At 36.2% G+C, this 17,091-nt stretch overlaps 1 protein-coding gene across 4 annotated transcripts in view; it reads left to right on the plus strand.

Annotated features, from left to right (window-relative positions):
• The window catches only part of FAM3C (FAM3 metabolism regulating signaling molecule C), a 47,846-nt gene extending 36,787 nt beyond the window's left edge, over positions 1 to 11,059 (plus strand). For all 4 annotated transcript variants that reach the window (XM_003896509.4, XM_021936207.2, XM_009203768.3 and 1 more), the window contains 2 exons: positions 8,669 to 8,795; positions 9,386 to 11,059. In XM_003896509.4, the coding sequence (XP_003896558.1) occupies positions 8,669 to 8,795; positions 9,386 to 9,475 (217 nt within the window). In that variant the 3' untranslated portion in view covers positions 9,476 to 11,059. The remainder of the gene's footprint in view (positions 1 to 8,668; positions 8,796 to 9,385) is intronic.
• The last annotated feature ends 6,032 nt before the right edge of the window (positions 11,060 to 17,091 follow it).

The raw sequence follows: 17,091 nt of genomic DNA on the forward strand, positions 1-17,091 counted from the left end.
CCTGGCATTAATATTCTTCAGTAGCATTTTTATGGTTCATCAGCAGTTGTGGGCTCACCTTTATTTAAAAGTTTCCCTATTATTATGTCATTAGGGTAAATTTCAAGAAATTGAGCTAATTTTCAAAGATACAAGTGTGCTGTATTTTAAATAACTTTAATAAATAATACTTTTTAACTTTTTCTTAAAATAGTATATGTTGTAAAAATTTGGAAAATACGGAAAAGCGCAAAGAGACCAAGTTCCAGTCCATCTCACTACCCACTGTAAACATTGATGATATTTTAGTTTCCATTCCAGATGACTTAACACACATGTTTTTTTGGCTTTAACTATTTAGAATGCTAGTATTTATAGCACATCTCTTCACTTACGTGGTGAATATTTCCCCTTATTAGTAAATATTCTTTATAAAAAAATGTTTATGCCTGCCTAGTCTGGTTTTTAAAATGTCATGATTTATAACCTGTTTAATGGGCTGCCTATTGCTGGACCCAGGCTAGTTCCAATTTTCGTACTTAGCAAAATATACTGTCTTAGAAATGTTTAAACAGTCCATATCTATTTCTTTAAGATAGACTTTTTTTTAAAGTAGAAATGATCAATTAAAGGATGTGCAACATGTTTTTAAAAATGGATTTTTAAAAATTTTTTACCAATTTTATATTTTTCTCAGAAGTTCCATGGCACCGATTGTTAATTTTTTTAAGTTTCTATTTTAAGAGTTTGAAACGGTATCTTAGTCTACTATGCCTTTATTATTGAGATTGGATTTTTTTCACAAGTGTTTTTTTATTTTTTTACCCTTTTATGTGAATTGTCTTTTGACCATTCAACTTGGCCTATATTGACTTGTAAGACTCCTTTATGTTTTAAGGATATTAACCATTTCTAATGTAAAAAGAAATATATTTATTGTACATTATTTGCTTTTAATTGTGTTAGTGTAGGGTGCTTTTTGAATTTTAGAATTTTAGACTAATGCCTATATAGTCTATGTATTTTTCTATCAGTCTGATCTACTTGTATACTTGAGAAGTATTTTTCCACCTCCAGATTAGATATTTAGTAGATTTTTCTCTTCCAATGATTTTACTGTTTTCATGTATTTTTAAAAACCCATTTGTAATTTCCCCATGACATACAATGCCTGTGTTCTTATGTAGATGTGGCTTTATCTCTGGAATTTCTGTTCTGTTCCATTCACTTGACCTATTTATCTCTGTTCCAAAAAGACACTATTTCAATTATTTTAAAATTGTTTTATAAAAGTAATTGGACTTCATGCCTCTCTGGTTGAGATTAAATCCCCTTTAATGTTCTTCTTTCTAGAAAAAAATAATTTTTTCTCTGACTTTTCTTAAGACGACTTATCAAGGATAAAAAACAACCTTTATAGATTTTGACAGAACCTTAATACGACAAGATTTATATAGAAATGTGCCATGTCTTTTTAATGTATTGATTTTTATAAATGTATTATTTTATAGCTATATTATCACAGATTTACATGAAGAAAACAGTGCTACTTTATAAATGGTTGTAAGCTTGAAGTAATTTCATTGACATTGTGCATTTTATCGGGTTCAACTAAGAATATATTAAATCCATAAATTGAAGGTTAACACAAAACTTGCCTATTCAAGCATTTTCATCCATTTAAATAGAATGAAACACGATGTAATTAGGCTGTCATCAGAAAACAGGTAGCTAACTGTTTGCTTTTGCTGAGAGAATAGGCTATTATGTGTAAAATTTGAAGTTTTAACATTAAAAAGAAAACGCCCCACTTTTCTGAATTGATAAACATGACCTCCTTTTTTCACCAGATTATTTTGTTATACCTGATGGGAATCAGAATTGCTCCCCTTAATCTGCTAATATGCCAACAATAAATTGTAACCACAACTAAGAACTAGGGGAGGAATGATGTTTACTTTTTAACTGCTATTTTTTTGGTGCCCATTAAATGCACCAAAAGCAGCTTTGGAAGAGAGAGTTCAACCTCTAGGGCAAAAGGAAAAATCTAAACTTTAATTTCTTTACATTTGGTCACCTGGTCAATATATGATTCATCTTCTGTGAATTTAAATGAATTGAGTTGTATGAGTTTGGGGCACATGAATTTATATTTCAAATATTTCCTTTTTCTAAATACTGGTAAAAGAAATTGTAAGCATCATATCTTTTATACTGAAATGGACAACATCCTTATGAAAAGCAATCTACATCTATTATATATAAATACCTTTTATCTTGTCAAGTGTCTGATTGTGGCACATTTGCAGTGATTTACCAGTTGTGTTATATACCCTCTCTTATATATGAATAGAAATCTTGCTTACTGCTGCTGATGTGTTATGGCTTTTCCTTATTTAAGGCCATTGAATTTTACCTCATTTTCTTCCACTTATACTCAAGAAAGTTAAGTGTGTAAACTGAATGTCCCAGCTCTGTCCAAGAGAGAAAGTTGGGTGGCATGTTGACCAGAGAAAGCAGTACCCAGCTCTCTCTCTCTCTCGTCGTCTCTGATCCTAGTTTCTTTTAATCATAATGAGCCCGTTTTGCAGTGCTGTGAACTTCAGCAGATTGACTAGGACTAATCTTCATCACATTATTTCCCAGAGTGTGTTTGGTAGAACCCCAGTCCTTTACAAGTACATGTAATGGTCAAAGAAGTTTGAGGATGGTGCCTTATATTGTACCCCTTTTGGGGATTCACAGTGAATGGCTCTGAAGTTCTGCCCTAAAGAAACTTCTTTTCCTTTGTTAATCATGGTGTTTCTTGATTCTGTGAAGCCCATTTAAAAAACAAGATAGAGAAAAACATACATCTAAGAAAACTTACACTTCAGGGAGTACAGTTATCTAATGATGCCTACTTTCCACCCCGACCCTTACTAAAATGAGTTGTTCTTTGTTTGTAAAGGAGATAATGGTTTGAATGAGCAAGCTAAACTTGCCAATTGTATTCTTCCTTTTGGAGAGAATACTCTATGACATGTTATGCCTAAGTGAAGGCTTCAATATGAATGTCTTGGAGTAAGAAGGGATCTTAAAGGTCACCTAAAGCAGCATTGGAGCCTGGGCAAGATTCCCTTGTTCTCTATGAATACCTCTACTTAACCCCCTACCTACTTAATGTGTCAGTACCCTTTTATTTCTCCATTTGAAATAGATCGAAACAAAATATTCACAGGACAATGTTATGTTCTCAGAGTGGTCTCCCTCTAAATTCTGCCTGATGTTCTTTAATTTGGATAGATGGAACAACAAAACAGTAAGTGTATTCCCCAAATCATTTGATACTTCAGGTATTTGAAGCTAACTGGCATTTTTCTTTTAGTTTTCTCTTTTTCCGGCTTAATACACAGGCTCTTTTAACTTTTTATCATGTATAGCTTCTAATTTGTTTCATCCTCCTGGCTGGATTTCTTAGGCATTCTCTAGTTGATTATTGTCTCTCTTAAAATGAATGCATCACATCAAACACAGGGTTCCAGATGTGGTCTGGCCAGTACAAGGTACAATGCAGATGCTAGCTTACCATGTTTTAGAGATTACATTTCTTTGAATATTCATGCAGACTAGAATTGTATTAGTTTTCTTTAAACAGTCACATTACATTTTTGGCGCGTGAGTTTTTGGTCAAGTTAAATTCTCAGATCTTTTCATTTGATCTCAGGCTTTTTTTTTTTTTCCTAAACCACTGTCAAATCAGGTCTTTCTCTTCATTCAGAACTTGATTTTGTTTAATCTAAATGAAGGCCTTTATTTTCATTTATCCTTGTTAAATTTAATTTTGCTGATTTAGGCCCACTTGGTCTTGATTCTGACATTCGTCCTGTGAAGTTTCCATGATCCAGGCTTTGTACTGTCTCCAAAGTCATGCTTATGTCTAAATATAAGTCATTGATAAAAATGTTTACCAAGGGTGGTGTGCCACCCTGCTAGAGGCTTCCTCCAAGGGATGCATCTTTTAATCAACTGCAGAAACTACTTTTCAGACAGCTGCCAGTATACACTACCAGGAATACCATCCAGCTGCTATTTCATTATTTTATGCATAGAGGTTATTTTCCGAGACTATCATATGCTCACTTGAAATTCATGGACTGTGCTAATTACAATACCCTGATCTATTGCCTGAAAACCTCTTCAAAAGCTGAAATAGTTGAGATGATGTTAACTTGGCTTTACTTATTTCCCTCTCCTTCCCACTAGTTTCCCTTTGTTCCCCTTTCTTTCCTTATTGCTTTTTAATGCTCGCAGGATCTTCTTGTCATCCCTTCAAGGATTTTGTTAGGAATTCACATTAGTTTTATTGAACCATTATTTCTAAAATTTTCTTGCCTTTTTTGAAAACGGGGATATTTTGCTTTTAATGTCTTAGCATCTCTCATTTTCCATGATCCTACTGAAATAACTGACACTACCTTGATGATTATTTCAACAAGTTCCTTTACAATCTAAAAGTGTGGAGCTGGGGAGGGGGTTTACAGGACTGGAGGCTTAAATTTACTTTAGAGCACTTACATGGACTTCTTGAGCTACTATTCCCTTTTTATGTTGATCAAAGAATGTTTGCCTCCCTGGAAAAGATAGTCATGCTTTGATCTGATGGTATATCATTCTCGTGAAACAGTGAGTCCCTTTGTTATTCACAGTAGCAGAAGCTGTTTCTGTGTGTTTTAATAATTTTATGAGTTTCATCTCATTCTGAGCACTACAGGTGTTCCTGGTGAGTAGTATTAAAAATGTTGTCATTAGTAATGTGGTTTGCTTTGTATTTTTGCACACTTCCTTTCTTAAGTTTGAGCCCATCATGAAACATTCCTTTATGGTAGCACTAATTTAGAAACTATGTTCCATTTTTTTCTGGGAGTGTTAGCAATTATATAGTGAAAATTAGAGTTTTTCTGTTTGTTTTTAAAGAGTCGTATTCCCTCATAGAAATTTCTAGTCTGAACTTTGTATAATATGTTCTCTTTAAAGTCTAGGCTGGGTTGCCATTTATGCCTTATATAGTTAGCATTTCTTACTCTTCAACGCCCTGAGGTAATATGGTGATTTTCTTCCAGAGTTTCTGACATTTCTCCTTCCCAGCTTGTTCTTCCCTATTAATCAGAATTGAGCCATTAATATTGTCCTCCTTGCTTTCCGTGCTTCCAGAAAGGCAACATTGGCTTGGTTTGATGGTGCAACTGTAGGACTGTCTGATGTGCCTCCTTTCCCAGCAAGGATTGAGGCAGAACCCACAGACTCCTGTGTCCAGTTCTCACTTCCTCCCTTTCTAGTTTAGATTGCCTCTGGGCAGCGTTAGATTGTCTTCTAGCAAAACCTGATACCGTTCTCAAACTCAGGGTGCTCCTATGTGGAATAAAAAGCTTGTATCTCCAGCCTTTATGCTATATAAAAATATATTTGCTGCCCTGACTTTTTTTAAAAAGGGACATTTTGACATTTCCTGTCTATTCAATTAAACACTGACTATGTTACATGATTTTAAACTTTTGAAATGTAAAAGTTTTTTTACTTAAATAGAAGATATCTAAAAATAATAATAAAATTATCCACCAAATTCTATATAGGCAGATCAGAAAGTGTTCGAAGTCATTGACAAGATCATCTTGTTGTAAAATTCTAATTAGATATACACAGGGCTATGTGTTAGACGTCCCCCAAATCACCCCCAGTTTTGACAGTTCTCCAGTAGGTCTCATGGCTGTGATTTGTTAAAGCAAAAATACACAAAGCAAAATCAGCAAAGGGAAAAGGTTCATGGGACAAAGTCTAGGGGGGAAAAAAGGAGCCTTCTCCCAAGTAGAGTCAAACAGGACATGCTTGCTTCTTCCAACAACCAGTTAGGACAACACGGGAAGTGTTGCCTGCAAGGAAGCTTATTAGGGACTCAGTGCCCAGGGATTTCATTAAGGGCTGGTCATGTAGGCACCCTCTGCCTAACCTGTTCCAAAATACCAGACTCTCAGAGAGAAAACAAGTGTTCAGCATAAATTGCATTGTTTTTGCCCACAGTTTAGACAGAGTGAACCATTCTTAACAGTTTTGAAAATGATAGGAGCCCTCCCCAAATCCAAGTGGCCAGATGCCAGGCAGGGGTCCGTCTTGCCAGTAGGCCTTCCTAAGCTCAGGCCTGCTCTGTTAATGTGTATCTTCACAGGATCTCATTATCTTCTAATGGAAAAGCAAGGAAAAAGATTAATGGAGTTAAAACATAAAGGTCAGTCTTTAAGTTTCTCCTAGATCTCTGGCTTGATTGTAAGTCAGCTTGGTTTATTTATACAGATCATAATGGTCACTTCTGAAATTCAGGAGTACAAAAATCAGAATGCCTGACTGCCCTTCAACATATTTCTTAGTTGTTGCAAAATTCTTGGATAAGATTTTACTTTTGGCAGGGGGCTAGACCTGCATTTGGATAACCTCCTACTTTGCAGGGAGTTTTTCCTGTATAAAGCAATCTCTTAACATTTGTGAACCTCACATTCATTATTTCAGCTGTTTATGAGCCACCCTAAAGGCCTGTGAGATATCGGTTATAATTTTTTTGAGATGTAAATGTGAATAGAACCCCAAAGCCTCTTTGCAGGAGGCAGCCCACTTAGCTGACCACTGAGCCTACTGCCTGTGCTCTGCACATTTCAATACTATTTATTCTTGTTACAGCAGCAAAACTCATCGCTAGTGCTGATGATGCAAGTGTGGACTTCTATAAGATAATTAGAAATAGAACATTTGGATAAACTACACAAGTGGAATTTGACAGTCTTTTAGATCCATGGCATCCCAGTAGCATTTGGAAACAAGAAAACAAGGTTCAGGTGACAATTTTGGGGCATTTCCCTCTAGCACAAAGGTTGCTTATCAAGTGAGCAAACGAGTGAAAAGTGATGGATAATTCATGTAAGGATGGGCACAGGAAACAGCTGCAGAGGAACTGTGGAGGGAAAGCCAGCGCATATGCACAGATTTCATGTGAAGTCCTCACAATCTTCACAGAGGCTGAGATTGGTTCTTCTGCACAGTCATTTCACTTCTTTTTAGTTCACTTGGCTATAAATGTACCACTTTATATAGGAAGTGAATCTGAAAGGCTAAATACTCCACAGGCTATGGCTTATTTTCTTGTTGATTCTAATGAACTTCCTCCAGGTGGACAGCAGTGCCCAGGCTGTGGCCAAAACAGCTCCACAGACTCCACGGATGTGGTTCACATCAATCACGAAAGTTTAATGATATATGTAGTTCTTTCCTGTTTTATGAAGCTTTTTTTAAGAAACCATGAGTATCCCTTTTTCTTTAGTTAAATGTAGTGTTTTTATGTATGTAGTGTTTCTTTCACTAAGATATTAAAGGAGCTAACTGATACTAGCATGAGATGTTTGAAAGAACACTGTAGAATGAATAAGTACCTTCCTCACTGACTTTCCTGCCGTTTGAAAGTATAAAACTTGCCTTGCCTCAGGTTTTAGCAGAACAGACCTCTCTGAGTGACTTATTAGAGCTGTCTTTTGCGCAGTATATAGGACTCAGTGCCAAATAGGTGTACAGGTGGCCCTTAGTTAATTTCTTCTTCTTCTTCTTCTTTTTTTTTTGAGACGGAGTCTCGCTCTGTCGCCCAGGCTGGAGTGCAGTGGCCGGATCTCAGCTCACTGCAAGCTCCGCCTCCCAGGTTCACGCCATTCTCCTGCCTCAGCCTCCCGAGTAGCTGGGACTACAGGCGCCCGCCACCTCGCCCGGCTAGTTTTTTGTATTTTTTTAGTAGAGACGGGGTTTCACCGTGTTAGCCAGGATGGTCTCGATCTCCCGACCTCGTGATCCGCCCGTCTCGGCCTCCCAAAGTGCTGGGATTACAGGCTTGAGCCACCGCGCCCGGCCTTCTTTTTTTTTTAAGCTCTCTAGCTAGCATTTATCCTGCTGAGTTTCTTTTCTCCTTAGAGATAAAGGAAAGAAAATCATTGAACATTAGGATGATCACTTACACAAAATTTTTTAGTGACATCTTTCAATTAGTAGTTACCCTAGTGGTTGACTTTTGTCACTGCCCCTCCTGCTAGTAGACATTTAGCTGCTGTGTGGTTAATATTTTCATTTTTATTAAGTAACCACTTGGCAGTTATCACTGAAGTACAATTTATATCCCTGTTCTCAAAATTCATTTTGTTTTAAATAAAACGTAGTGTTAGAAACATATAGATTTTTGTCAGCATTTATCTTTATTCTGGTCAAATGTAATTTACAGAGGGTTTAGTGGAAATTCAAAAAGATTATTAATTTTATAAAAATATTGATTGCTTAAGACCTTGGATTAGCCTGAGTAGACATCTACTAACTGTGATATCCCTTATTTATTTGATGAGTATAATTTAAAAAGTTAAATGAAGGTGAATTGTTGTTGTGAAATAAAAACCTAACAGGTACTTTCTAATAGAATAAACTTAAAATTAATTGTTGGATTTCATGTCTTTTGTCACTAAAGAATTCAACTGGTAGAAATGTTACTCTGTGAAAAAAAAAGTTATTTTCCAAAATGTTCTGTTATTTAAAGTCTCATTTTGTCTCATGTTTTGTGTTAATATCCTAGTGAATCAGTATTAGCTTACAGTACCCTCTGTTTATTGTTGTATTCTTTCTCTCCCTCTTCAAGACTCAATGATGAGGCACGGCGGCTCATTGCTGAATTGGGGAGCACATCTATTACTAATCTTGGTTTTAGAGACAACTGGGTCTTCTGTGGTGGGAAGGGCATTAAGACAAAAAGCCCTTTTGAACAGGTTAGTGTCTTAGACTCTCAGAATTAACAAAAACAAATTCTATGAAACCTTACGGTACATATTCCCATCCCAGCTATTTGAAAATCAGATAAAGCAGATAGTAAATATGATCATATATTTGTCATAAATTCTTGGTAATCAGTTATTTGAAATAACCATCGTACTTTTCAATTCAAAACTTAAAAATTCTGCACGGGAATATTTTTTCCTACAGGACAATGCGTTGGAATAGGATTACCTATCTTAAGCCTTTTAGGAAGCTTTAATTATTAAGGATTGTAATTGAGCTTTGGATTTTAGAATCAGTTAAGTTTGGAAATATTTTAGAACTTAGCAGGATGTATGTGTTAGTTTTTGACTAGCAAATAATCCTTTAAAAGCATCTGCAATGTATTCTTTCAGCTGTTATTTGAAGCTCTGCCATGTATGTGATACAGCCTGAGGGTCACTCATTTAATATCTTGACCAGTAATTTATATGAACTCATTGTTGACATGAGTATTACTGAAATGAGAATGTGTAAAATGTTACTGCAAATCAGCAGTTTACAAAGGTTTGTTAAACTGTGTATTATTACTGTGTTCCAATAGCACATAAAGAACAATAAGGATACAAACAAATATGAAGGATGGCCTGAAGTTGTAGAAATGGAAGGATGCATCCCCCAGAAGCAAGACTAATGGAAATGTGGAGAGAATTGAAGAAAGCGCACTTTCACTATTAATGGGAGAGCTGTGTGTAAATATTTTAAGAGCATGCAGCCATCTTGGTGTGTGCATGAGTATTGTCTCTTTTGATATCAGGATTATTTATTGCTAACGTAAATAGATAGCATTGTAAATAGTCATCACAATGATCAAATCACTGAACCATGTCTCTGCACATTTCCCTAAAAGTACAATGTTTAGACTGCTGTGGTAATACATATTTTAAATTCTAAAAGCATACCCAATGTGTAACAGAACAGATCGTGAAAAATATATTGATATATATACTAGTTGCTGTGAAAATATCATGGAATAACATGGATTTTAGGGTGGATACTTTATTTTCTTTTATACCTCTATATATTGCCTTGTGATGACATTATCTTTTAAATTAAAAAGAGATTTGGCTAGTTGTGTGTGTAATGTTACTTTACAGTCCGACTCTCCTGATGTACCTCTTTTCATGATCTTTTTCTTTCCTTCCCAAGAAACTGAGGAATGTTTAATATGAAAACACACATTGGATATGTGAAAAGCACAACAAAATTCTTAATGTACACAGTAAAAAGTAAATATATAAATGTAGATGGCATTTAGGACCACAGCTTGCTGGATTTGTGTTAGCTATTGGAATAACTTGATTTTGTATAAGCTATTTAGAGTGAGGCTGGAGGTGGCAGTTTTACAGAACTGGAGAACCAGGCCAAGTCCCCTCCCCAACCTAATTAGGTCATTCAGGACGGCTAAGTCAGTATATTTAGAGCAATACTAGCATATGTTTTTCTTAATTGTTATCAGCATTGACCAAGTGGTTTGGAAGGAGGCATGCTTTAATATCACAATAATTTTGATTTGTAAACCAAGAAATTAATCCTGTGTTTATCTAACTTCATAATAGCAGTTATTGCCCGAAGCTATAGTGGCATATTTACAAAAGTTCTTATTACTGGGTGGACTGATAACATTTAAAAAATAATTGTGTTTGACCCCAAATGACTTTATACCCAATTCTACATAAAAATATAGAAGATCTATCTTTTTTGTTACTTTCAGATGTTCACTAACAAAATTTTTAAGCAGACGTTTTCAGGGCATTAAATATATGTTGTGTATGAAATATCTCAAACTGGAACATAAATTTAGTGATCAAACTGCCATTCATAATGTAAGGCAACACTTAAATTTCGAACCTAAATTTTAGATGGATTGTATAAAAAATCCTAAAAGCAGTATCTGTTATTTAGCTGTAAACCAAGTTGGAAGCTATTCAGATAATTTCTTAAATATTGATGAACTTTGGAGTACTGTTTCTTCCTTCAAACTGAATGTAATTCATGAATAAATGCACCTTATATGTTTAAACAATTTTTGTATACTTTTGGGATTTTTGGTGCTTATATGCTAAATCACATTCAGCATGTGTATTTTGACATTTAAAATACTTCTCTCAATTCTGTAAATTAAAAGAATAGTTATTTTACAGTTCTAGGGATTGTGAAATAAATGTCACTTTTTAAAAAATAATGAAAATAAATACTCTTGGTTTTGCTTTGTGAATTTTTTTTTGTATTATCTAGCAAAGTAATACACCTACAGACCTTCACAAAAACTCACACAAGGTTTTTCAAGTATTTATTATACTAACTTGGAAAAAAATTGTTGCTGTGGTTAAAAATAGTAATATCCAAATGTATCTTAACATGTAAGAAGTTAAGTAGATGGCAGGGAAAGCCCTTTTATTAAGACTGTAAAAGGATAGATTTTCCAGATATATAAAATGTCAAAAGAAGACAAAGATTGGTTATGTAACTGGTGTGGTTTCCTTTTGTCTCAGTTCAATCTTGTATAGATTGTGCCAGCTTAACTTGAAAGCAATAACTTTATACTACATTTTCAGATACCTCTTTAAAATCGGTTTTAGACATGAAACAGTGCTCATTTAATGTTAAGAATTTTCTTTGTTAAATTAACATTGACATAGTTTTGAAATGGTGCTTATGGGCTTATCAATGCATATTTTTTATTTGTAATCTGATGCTGTCCCAGAATAAGTGTATTGTAATATGAATGTTAAAATTGCACAGAGACAGCAGGAAAATAAGTGGTATTTGGGAAATTAAAGAAAAATTGAACCAGTCTTTATATTCCTGAATTTAATTGGATTAATGTGAAATTTATCATTGTTCTTTCTATATTTGACTTGTTTTTAAGTGAATCAGCTGTTTTATAATTTTATGACAGATCAAAGCTGAGTTCATTTAACCTGTATTGCTCTTTATACTTTAAAAATTTACATAAATTATAAATAACCTGACCAACAAAGTTATAATTTCAGTTTGGTCAACAAACTGTCCCTTAATTGAATGCAAAATGTGCCGTGTTCAGTTAGTAGAGCAATTAAAAGTGGAAATTCATTTAGAATACTTTTTCAAAGGAGAGAAAAAGGGCTGAAAAACCTTTAAAGAGGAGAGAATTCTGTAGCGGGGAGACAGTGTGGCATAGTGGTTAAGAGTGCAGACTTGCCTGAACATGCGTCTCTTCCACTGTGAACTCCTTGAGGACTTTGAGGAAGTCAGTGTCCACCTGTAAAACAGGGATAATACCAGAATGTTTGTGGTGCCTACCAAAGTGCCTGGCACAAAGTACTCATTCAGTGCAACTGCTAGTATTGCTGTTATTAACCATGTGTCTTCCAGGCATCTTAGCCCAAAAGAAGATGTAACAAGTCAGCCTCTCTAGCTTTCCAGTCCCATCATAGCCAGAAGGGAGCCATTAGATGACTTGAGCAGTAAGATCATGAGAGAGGATTCATTCATCTCTTCACCTGAGTTTCTCCTTGACCTCCAAACCTCTAACTTCATATTCTGCCTGCCTTTTCACTTATTACACATTGACACCAACTCCCCTTCATAGGTAGAATTCAGGCTTTTGTGTATCTCCAAGTAGCTAGCATTTAAATGGTTAGTTTATCTCCATGTATTTTGGTGTATCTTCAGGTAGCTAGCATTTTTAATGGTTCTACTTGATTGCTGGTCTGGCCTTTAGGGGAAAGTATGTGACTTAAGCCAAAGAGGCTGGGAGCCCTTGCTGACCTCTTCTTGTGGCAGCAGCTGGTTGATGAGCCTCACTAGAGAGTGCAGACCTTGATCCCTGCTCCTAATGACCTCAGCACCCCAATTCCCGCTGCAGGGCAGGGTGGCATCTGATCACAGTGGGGAAGATGCTGGGGTTCAGCTGGCCCTCTCTGACGCAGAACAAACTCAACAGTGAGGCCAGTGACTTCCCCACCAAACTGTAGCCTCCTATATCACCCATGGAATAAGATGGCCGATTTGGACATCTACCTGTTGAAAAGAATTGCTCTGTTTTCCGTAAGTATATCCCTCAAAGCAGAGGAGACTAATGCTCACCCTTGGGAATCTTGTCTTTTAGCAAAAAAGCCCAGTGTGAGCCTGTGAAATTCTCTGATTGTAAGACTTCACATGAATTTTGCATTTTTTTTTTATTATTATTTACAGATGTTGGTATTAACATGGAAATCTCAAATTATTTTAAATTTCAACTCCAAAAACTACTTAGCTTGTGTGTGCTCTGTTTTTTGGAAGGCTGGTTACAGAAGTATTATGTGCTCTATTTGGCAAGAACAGAAAGGAATCCCAAGGAGAATGCATTGTGAGTCCAAGCTCTGAGAAGAGGAGAGATTTAAAAGCAAATGATGGTTGGGCTATGGTTAGAAATATGTTGGGTTAGTGAGTGGAGAAGGCAGTATTCCCTGAGTTGTGGTTTTCAGTGGGTAGAAGTGGGAGAATCAATTGGTGAGGATTTCCTTAAGTGTAAGGAATGAGCAAGAACTGGGCCTTAAGTCCTGCCTCCTCCTTACCTGGGGAGTGCAGCCTGCCCCAAATGGCTTCCTGTTCTCCCTTAGGGAAAGGACTTAAGATTTAAGGTAAGTGAGCTCATCCCTACACTTCTATGGAAATCTGAAACTTTTGACCAAGAATGAGATTGACAGCTAATTCTTGTGGAACTGTTAAGACCTTACAAAAGGGTGTTAAAGTTATGGAAATAGTCTGGATTAGGTTCCCTGTGGTTTTAAAGCACTGAGTGTGTTGGATATAGGCACAGTCACAGGAATTGTGGCAAGTGAAATTTTGAAATCATTCCTACATTTTAAAATATAGTTTCTCAAAAAATGATGAATTGGGCATTTGGGGAAAGCAAAACAACTTTAAGCCAGTGAAGGAAATAATTTCTCACACTGAGAACTGAAATGTATCTTTCAGTTTGCAAAGTTCCTGTACCCATTAAGTAGGGGACATGTTAGAGAGGATTTATCCCATTCACTTCTGCAGGTTTCCCATTTTGCTATTGTGTCCTGTGCTATTTCTTGTCTTGCATAGAGCCTTGTTTGCCAGGGAGTTTGAGATAAAACAATGACAGTGGATAGGACTAAGAGAAAGTAAAGATTATGTACTGGCAATACATAGGTAGTTATTGATTTCCATTTTGTATATCTACACCTTTCATTGGTTTCCAGAGAATTTGAGGTGTATTTAAATGTACTAGTATATTTGGTGATACTTCTCTCACCAAAGAGTAATTAGGGGCAACAAGGATCTGCCCTTTCTTCTTGGTTAAACAGGGCCAAGTAAATGTGGGCCATGATCATGGGTGTCAGGTGGTTACTAAAATGTAGAAGGAAAGGCTTCTTGGCCTCTGTGGAGTAGAGTTACCGTGATGGTTCTGAATGGCCATCTGACAGGGAAAAAGGCAGCCCTCAGCCACTGCCCTTTGTGCCTTTCCAATTCACATACACGAATCAGATGCTTTTACTTACTCTGCGAATTATAAAGTCACACATGAAACTTTAGTTTGTGTTGACTTGATTCTCCTTTATTACTTTACAAGAGAGGCCACTTTTGCTAGTATGATTTTGTTTCAAAAGGTTTTCATCTGGTGCAAACCACCTCTAGTGGTTTTCCTCTGGATATGAATGTAAACCATTACAAATAGTAAATTTTAATCCATCTTTTAAAAATAACACCTTATGTAACATTTGGCTATAAGCACAACAATAAAAAGGATGTAAGTATTTATTTTATGTCACACTAAATTAGTTTGATCTTTCCCCCTAGTTATTTTCTTTTGGAATGGTTGTTAGATTCTTGCACAATCCAACTGTTAACCACACTGCAATCTAAAATAGAAGTCAGCGTAAGTCACTTTGGGCTTAGTAATCAAGAGGCAGTGTATTTTAATTTTATTTCATAGTAAATTCTAAGATCTCAGCTCTCCCATCACTTCGCTCCCTACTTTTCAACCAAGTTTATATAACCAAACCATGAAGAACATCCTGTAACTTTCATTACATTCATAAATCCCCTAAACTCTTTAAATGGCATATGTTTGTAAACACAGTCTGACAATTTTGATACTGTGAGAAGCGCAGTAACAGTGTGGTGGTTAAGGGCACAGACATTGAAGCCAGATCATTTTGTGTGACCTTGGGCTGGGAACTTACTGTGTGTCTCAGTTTCCTCGGCTGTAAAATGAAAACCACAATAATGTACCTACTTTAAAAGGTTGTTGTGAAGATTGAATTTTTATATGTATCTCTCTATATATTTTTTACTTAGACTAATACGGGTATATACTAAGTGCTATGGAAGTATTTGCTAATATTATTTACTCTTTCAAAGTAAATTAGTCCTTTCCTGGTGTATCACTATGTTCCTTGTCATGCCATGCCATGTGTCATCATCATCTTGCCCCCAAGAAATGTCATGATTTATCACATCTGGTCTATAGTAAAATTTAAATTAATTTTAAAAAGGAGACAGCCAACTTTCTTTAAGAAGGGCTTGTCTTGAGGAGTATTTGAGGTTTCTGGAGATAGGATTCAAAGTTTTCTTCCCTCAAATCACCCAAGGTAATCAGTGTTCCAGGTCACTACCTGCCTCTAAATAGTGAGTTGAATTTCTCAATCTTTGATGACCTTTGGGAGGTGATGCAAAAAGGATGAGCAGCTCACCAAATTGCATAGAAATAAATATTTTGATGAGAAGCTTTGCTGTTTCCACCTTTTAAACTAAGTACAAACAAATATCATATTAGTACTAACAGTCCTGGAGAAAATTAAAGTGTGTTTTAAAATCCTTACTGTGCATATCACATGGTTTTAAAGCTGCCAAAACATAAGGTCACAGCATCTAATGTGTATAATTAAAATTTTATTGTTATTTTTAATATAACTATCATAGTCTCTTAAAATACAGAACAAAATGACTATCATCCAAATTGTGAATAAAGAAATAATGCAGTTGTTTATATTAAAGAGAATTAATGTGGTGTTAATGTTGTGTAAAGTACTGTTATCAGGAAAATTATTCAACTTCCTAATCCAGATGTTACAGATAATATCGTTTAATATGTTTTTCTTGACTTCATTTCAGGATGAATCATTGCCTCTTACTATTGCCTTTATTAGGCAGTTCCAAATTTACAAAGAAGTTGAAATCCTAAATTGAAAAATAATCCACTGGAGCAGCTCCCTTCGCCCTTTAACATTATGCAAGGTATTTCAACAAATCAAAGCACTTCGTACCCACATACATAATCCCCAGTGCTTAGGGCTTGCTTTGTCTGGGGTGAGCTCCATGTGATACCAAAAACTGTCTCCTAAACAACTCACTAGTACTAAGACATATAATGTCTTCGCTGCCCAGCACCCAGGAACTCCATACTGTAACATAACACCCTGGTTTCCTTTAGGAAAACCACTCCCCTCTCTATTCTCACGCTGTGTAATTTTAGTTCCGGGGAATCCCACTTCCACTTCCAGGGCCATAATGGCCTTAAGATGGATCAGTGTAGCTATGGCTTACCCAAAACTCCCAATGGTCATGGTGATTTTTTCAGAGAGGCACATTTAATCAATTAGAACCATTGAGACTCAGAAGACTTTTGCTGAACCCTCTGAGAAGGAAAAGGTTTTCTTTCCATCTGTGTGAGCAAACCAGGAAAGAACCTCTCTTTCTTGAGGATGGGACCCCTCTTTCCTTAGAATGAGTGATAGGTAGGAGAATGTGAGGTCTGGAAGCATGGCAGACATGTTGCTAAGAAAAGTAGAGAGTCGGGAGATGCTGGGAGAGTTTGGAAGAGGTTGGGACACAGCACTGCGTAGACCCTGAATTAGAAGACTTGGCTAGTAGCCAGCCTAAAGAGATAGAGAGACCTGAGCCCAGGGAACATGGTGTGAGCTTATGGATCAAGCTTCCCCTGAACCAGTCACAAATTTGGAGTTTTTAGTTACTGAGTCAACACATTTAATGTTTAAATCAGTCTGGGTTGAGTTTTCCATTACTTGCAACATAAGGGGCCCTAGTGAATGCAGGCAATGTGGTTTAGACTAGATAGGAGACTCTGGGTCCAAGAATTGTGTTCCCAGGAGCACCATGGTGCTACCTCTACCATAACTGGGAGTGGGATGGAAATGGGCTAAGAGTAGGCTGTCAGCCAATAAGACAGGTGATGGCCGGGCGCAGTAGCTCACACCTGTAATCCCAACACTTTGGGAGGCCAGGGTGGGT

The sequence above is a fragment of the Papio anubis genome, chromosome 4, assembly GCF_008728515.1.
Source record: "Papio anubis isolate 15944 chromosome 4, Panubis1.0, whole genome shotgun sequence".
NCBI lineage: Eukaryota > Metazoa > Chordata > Mammalia > Primates > Cercopithecidae > Papio > Papio anubis.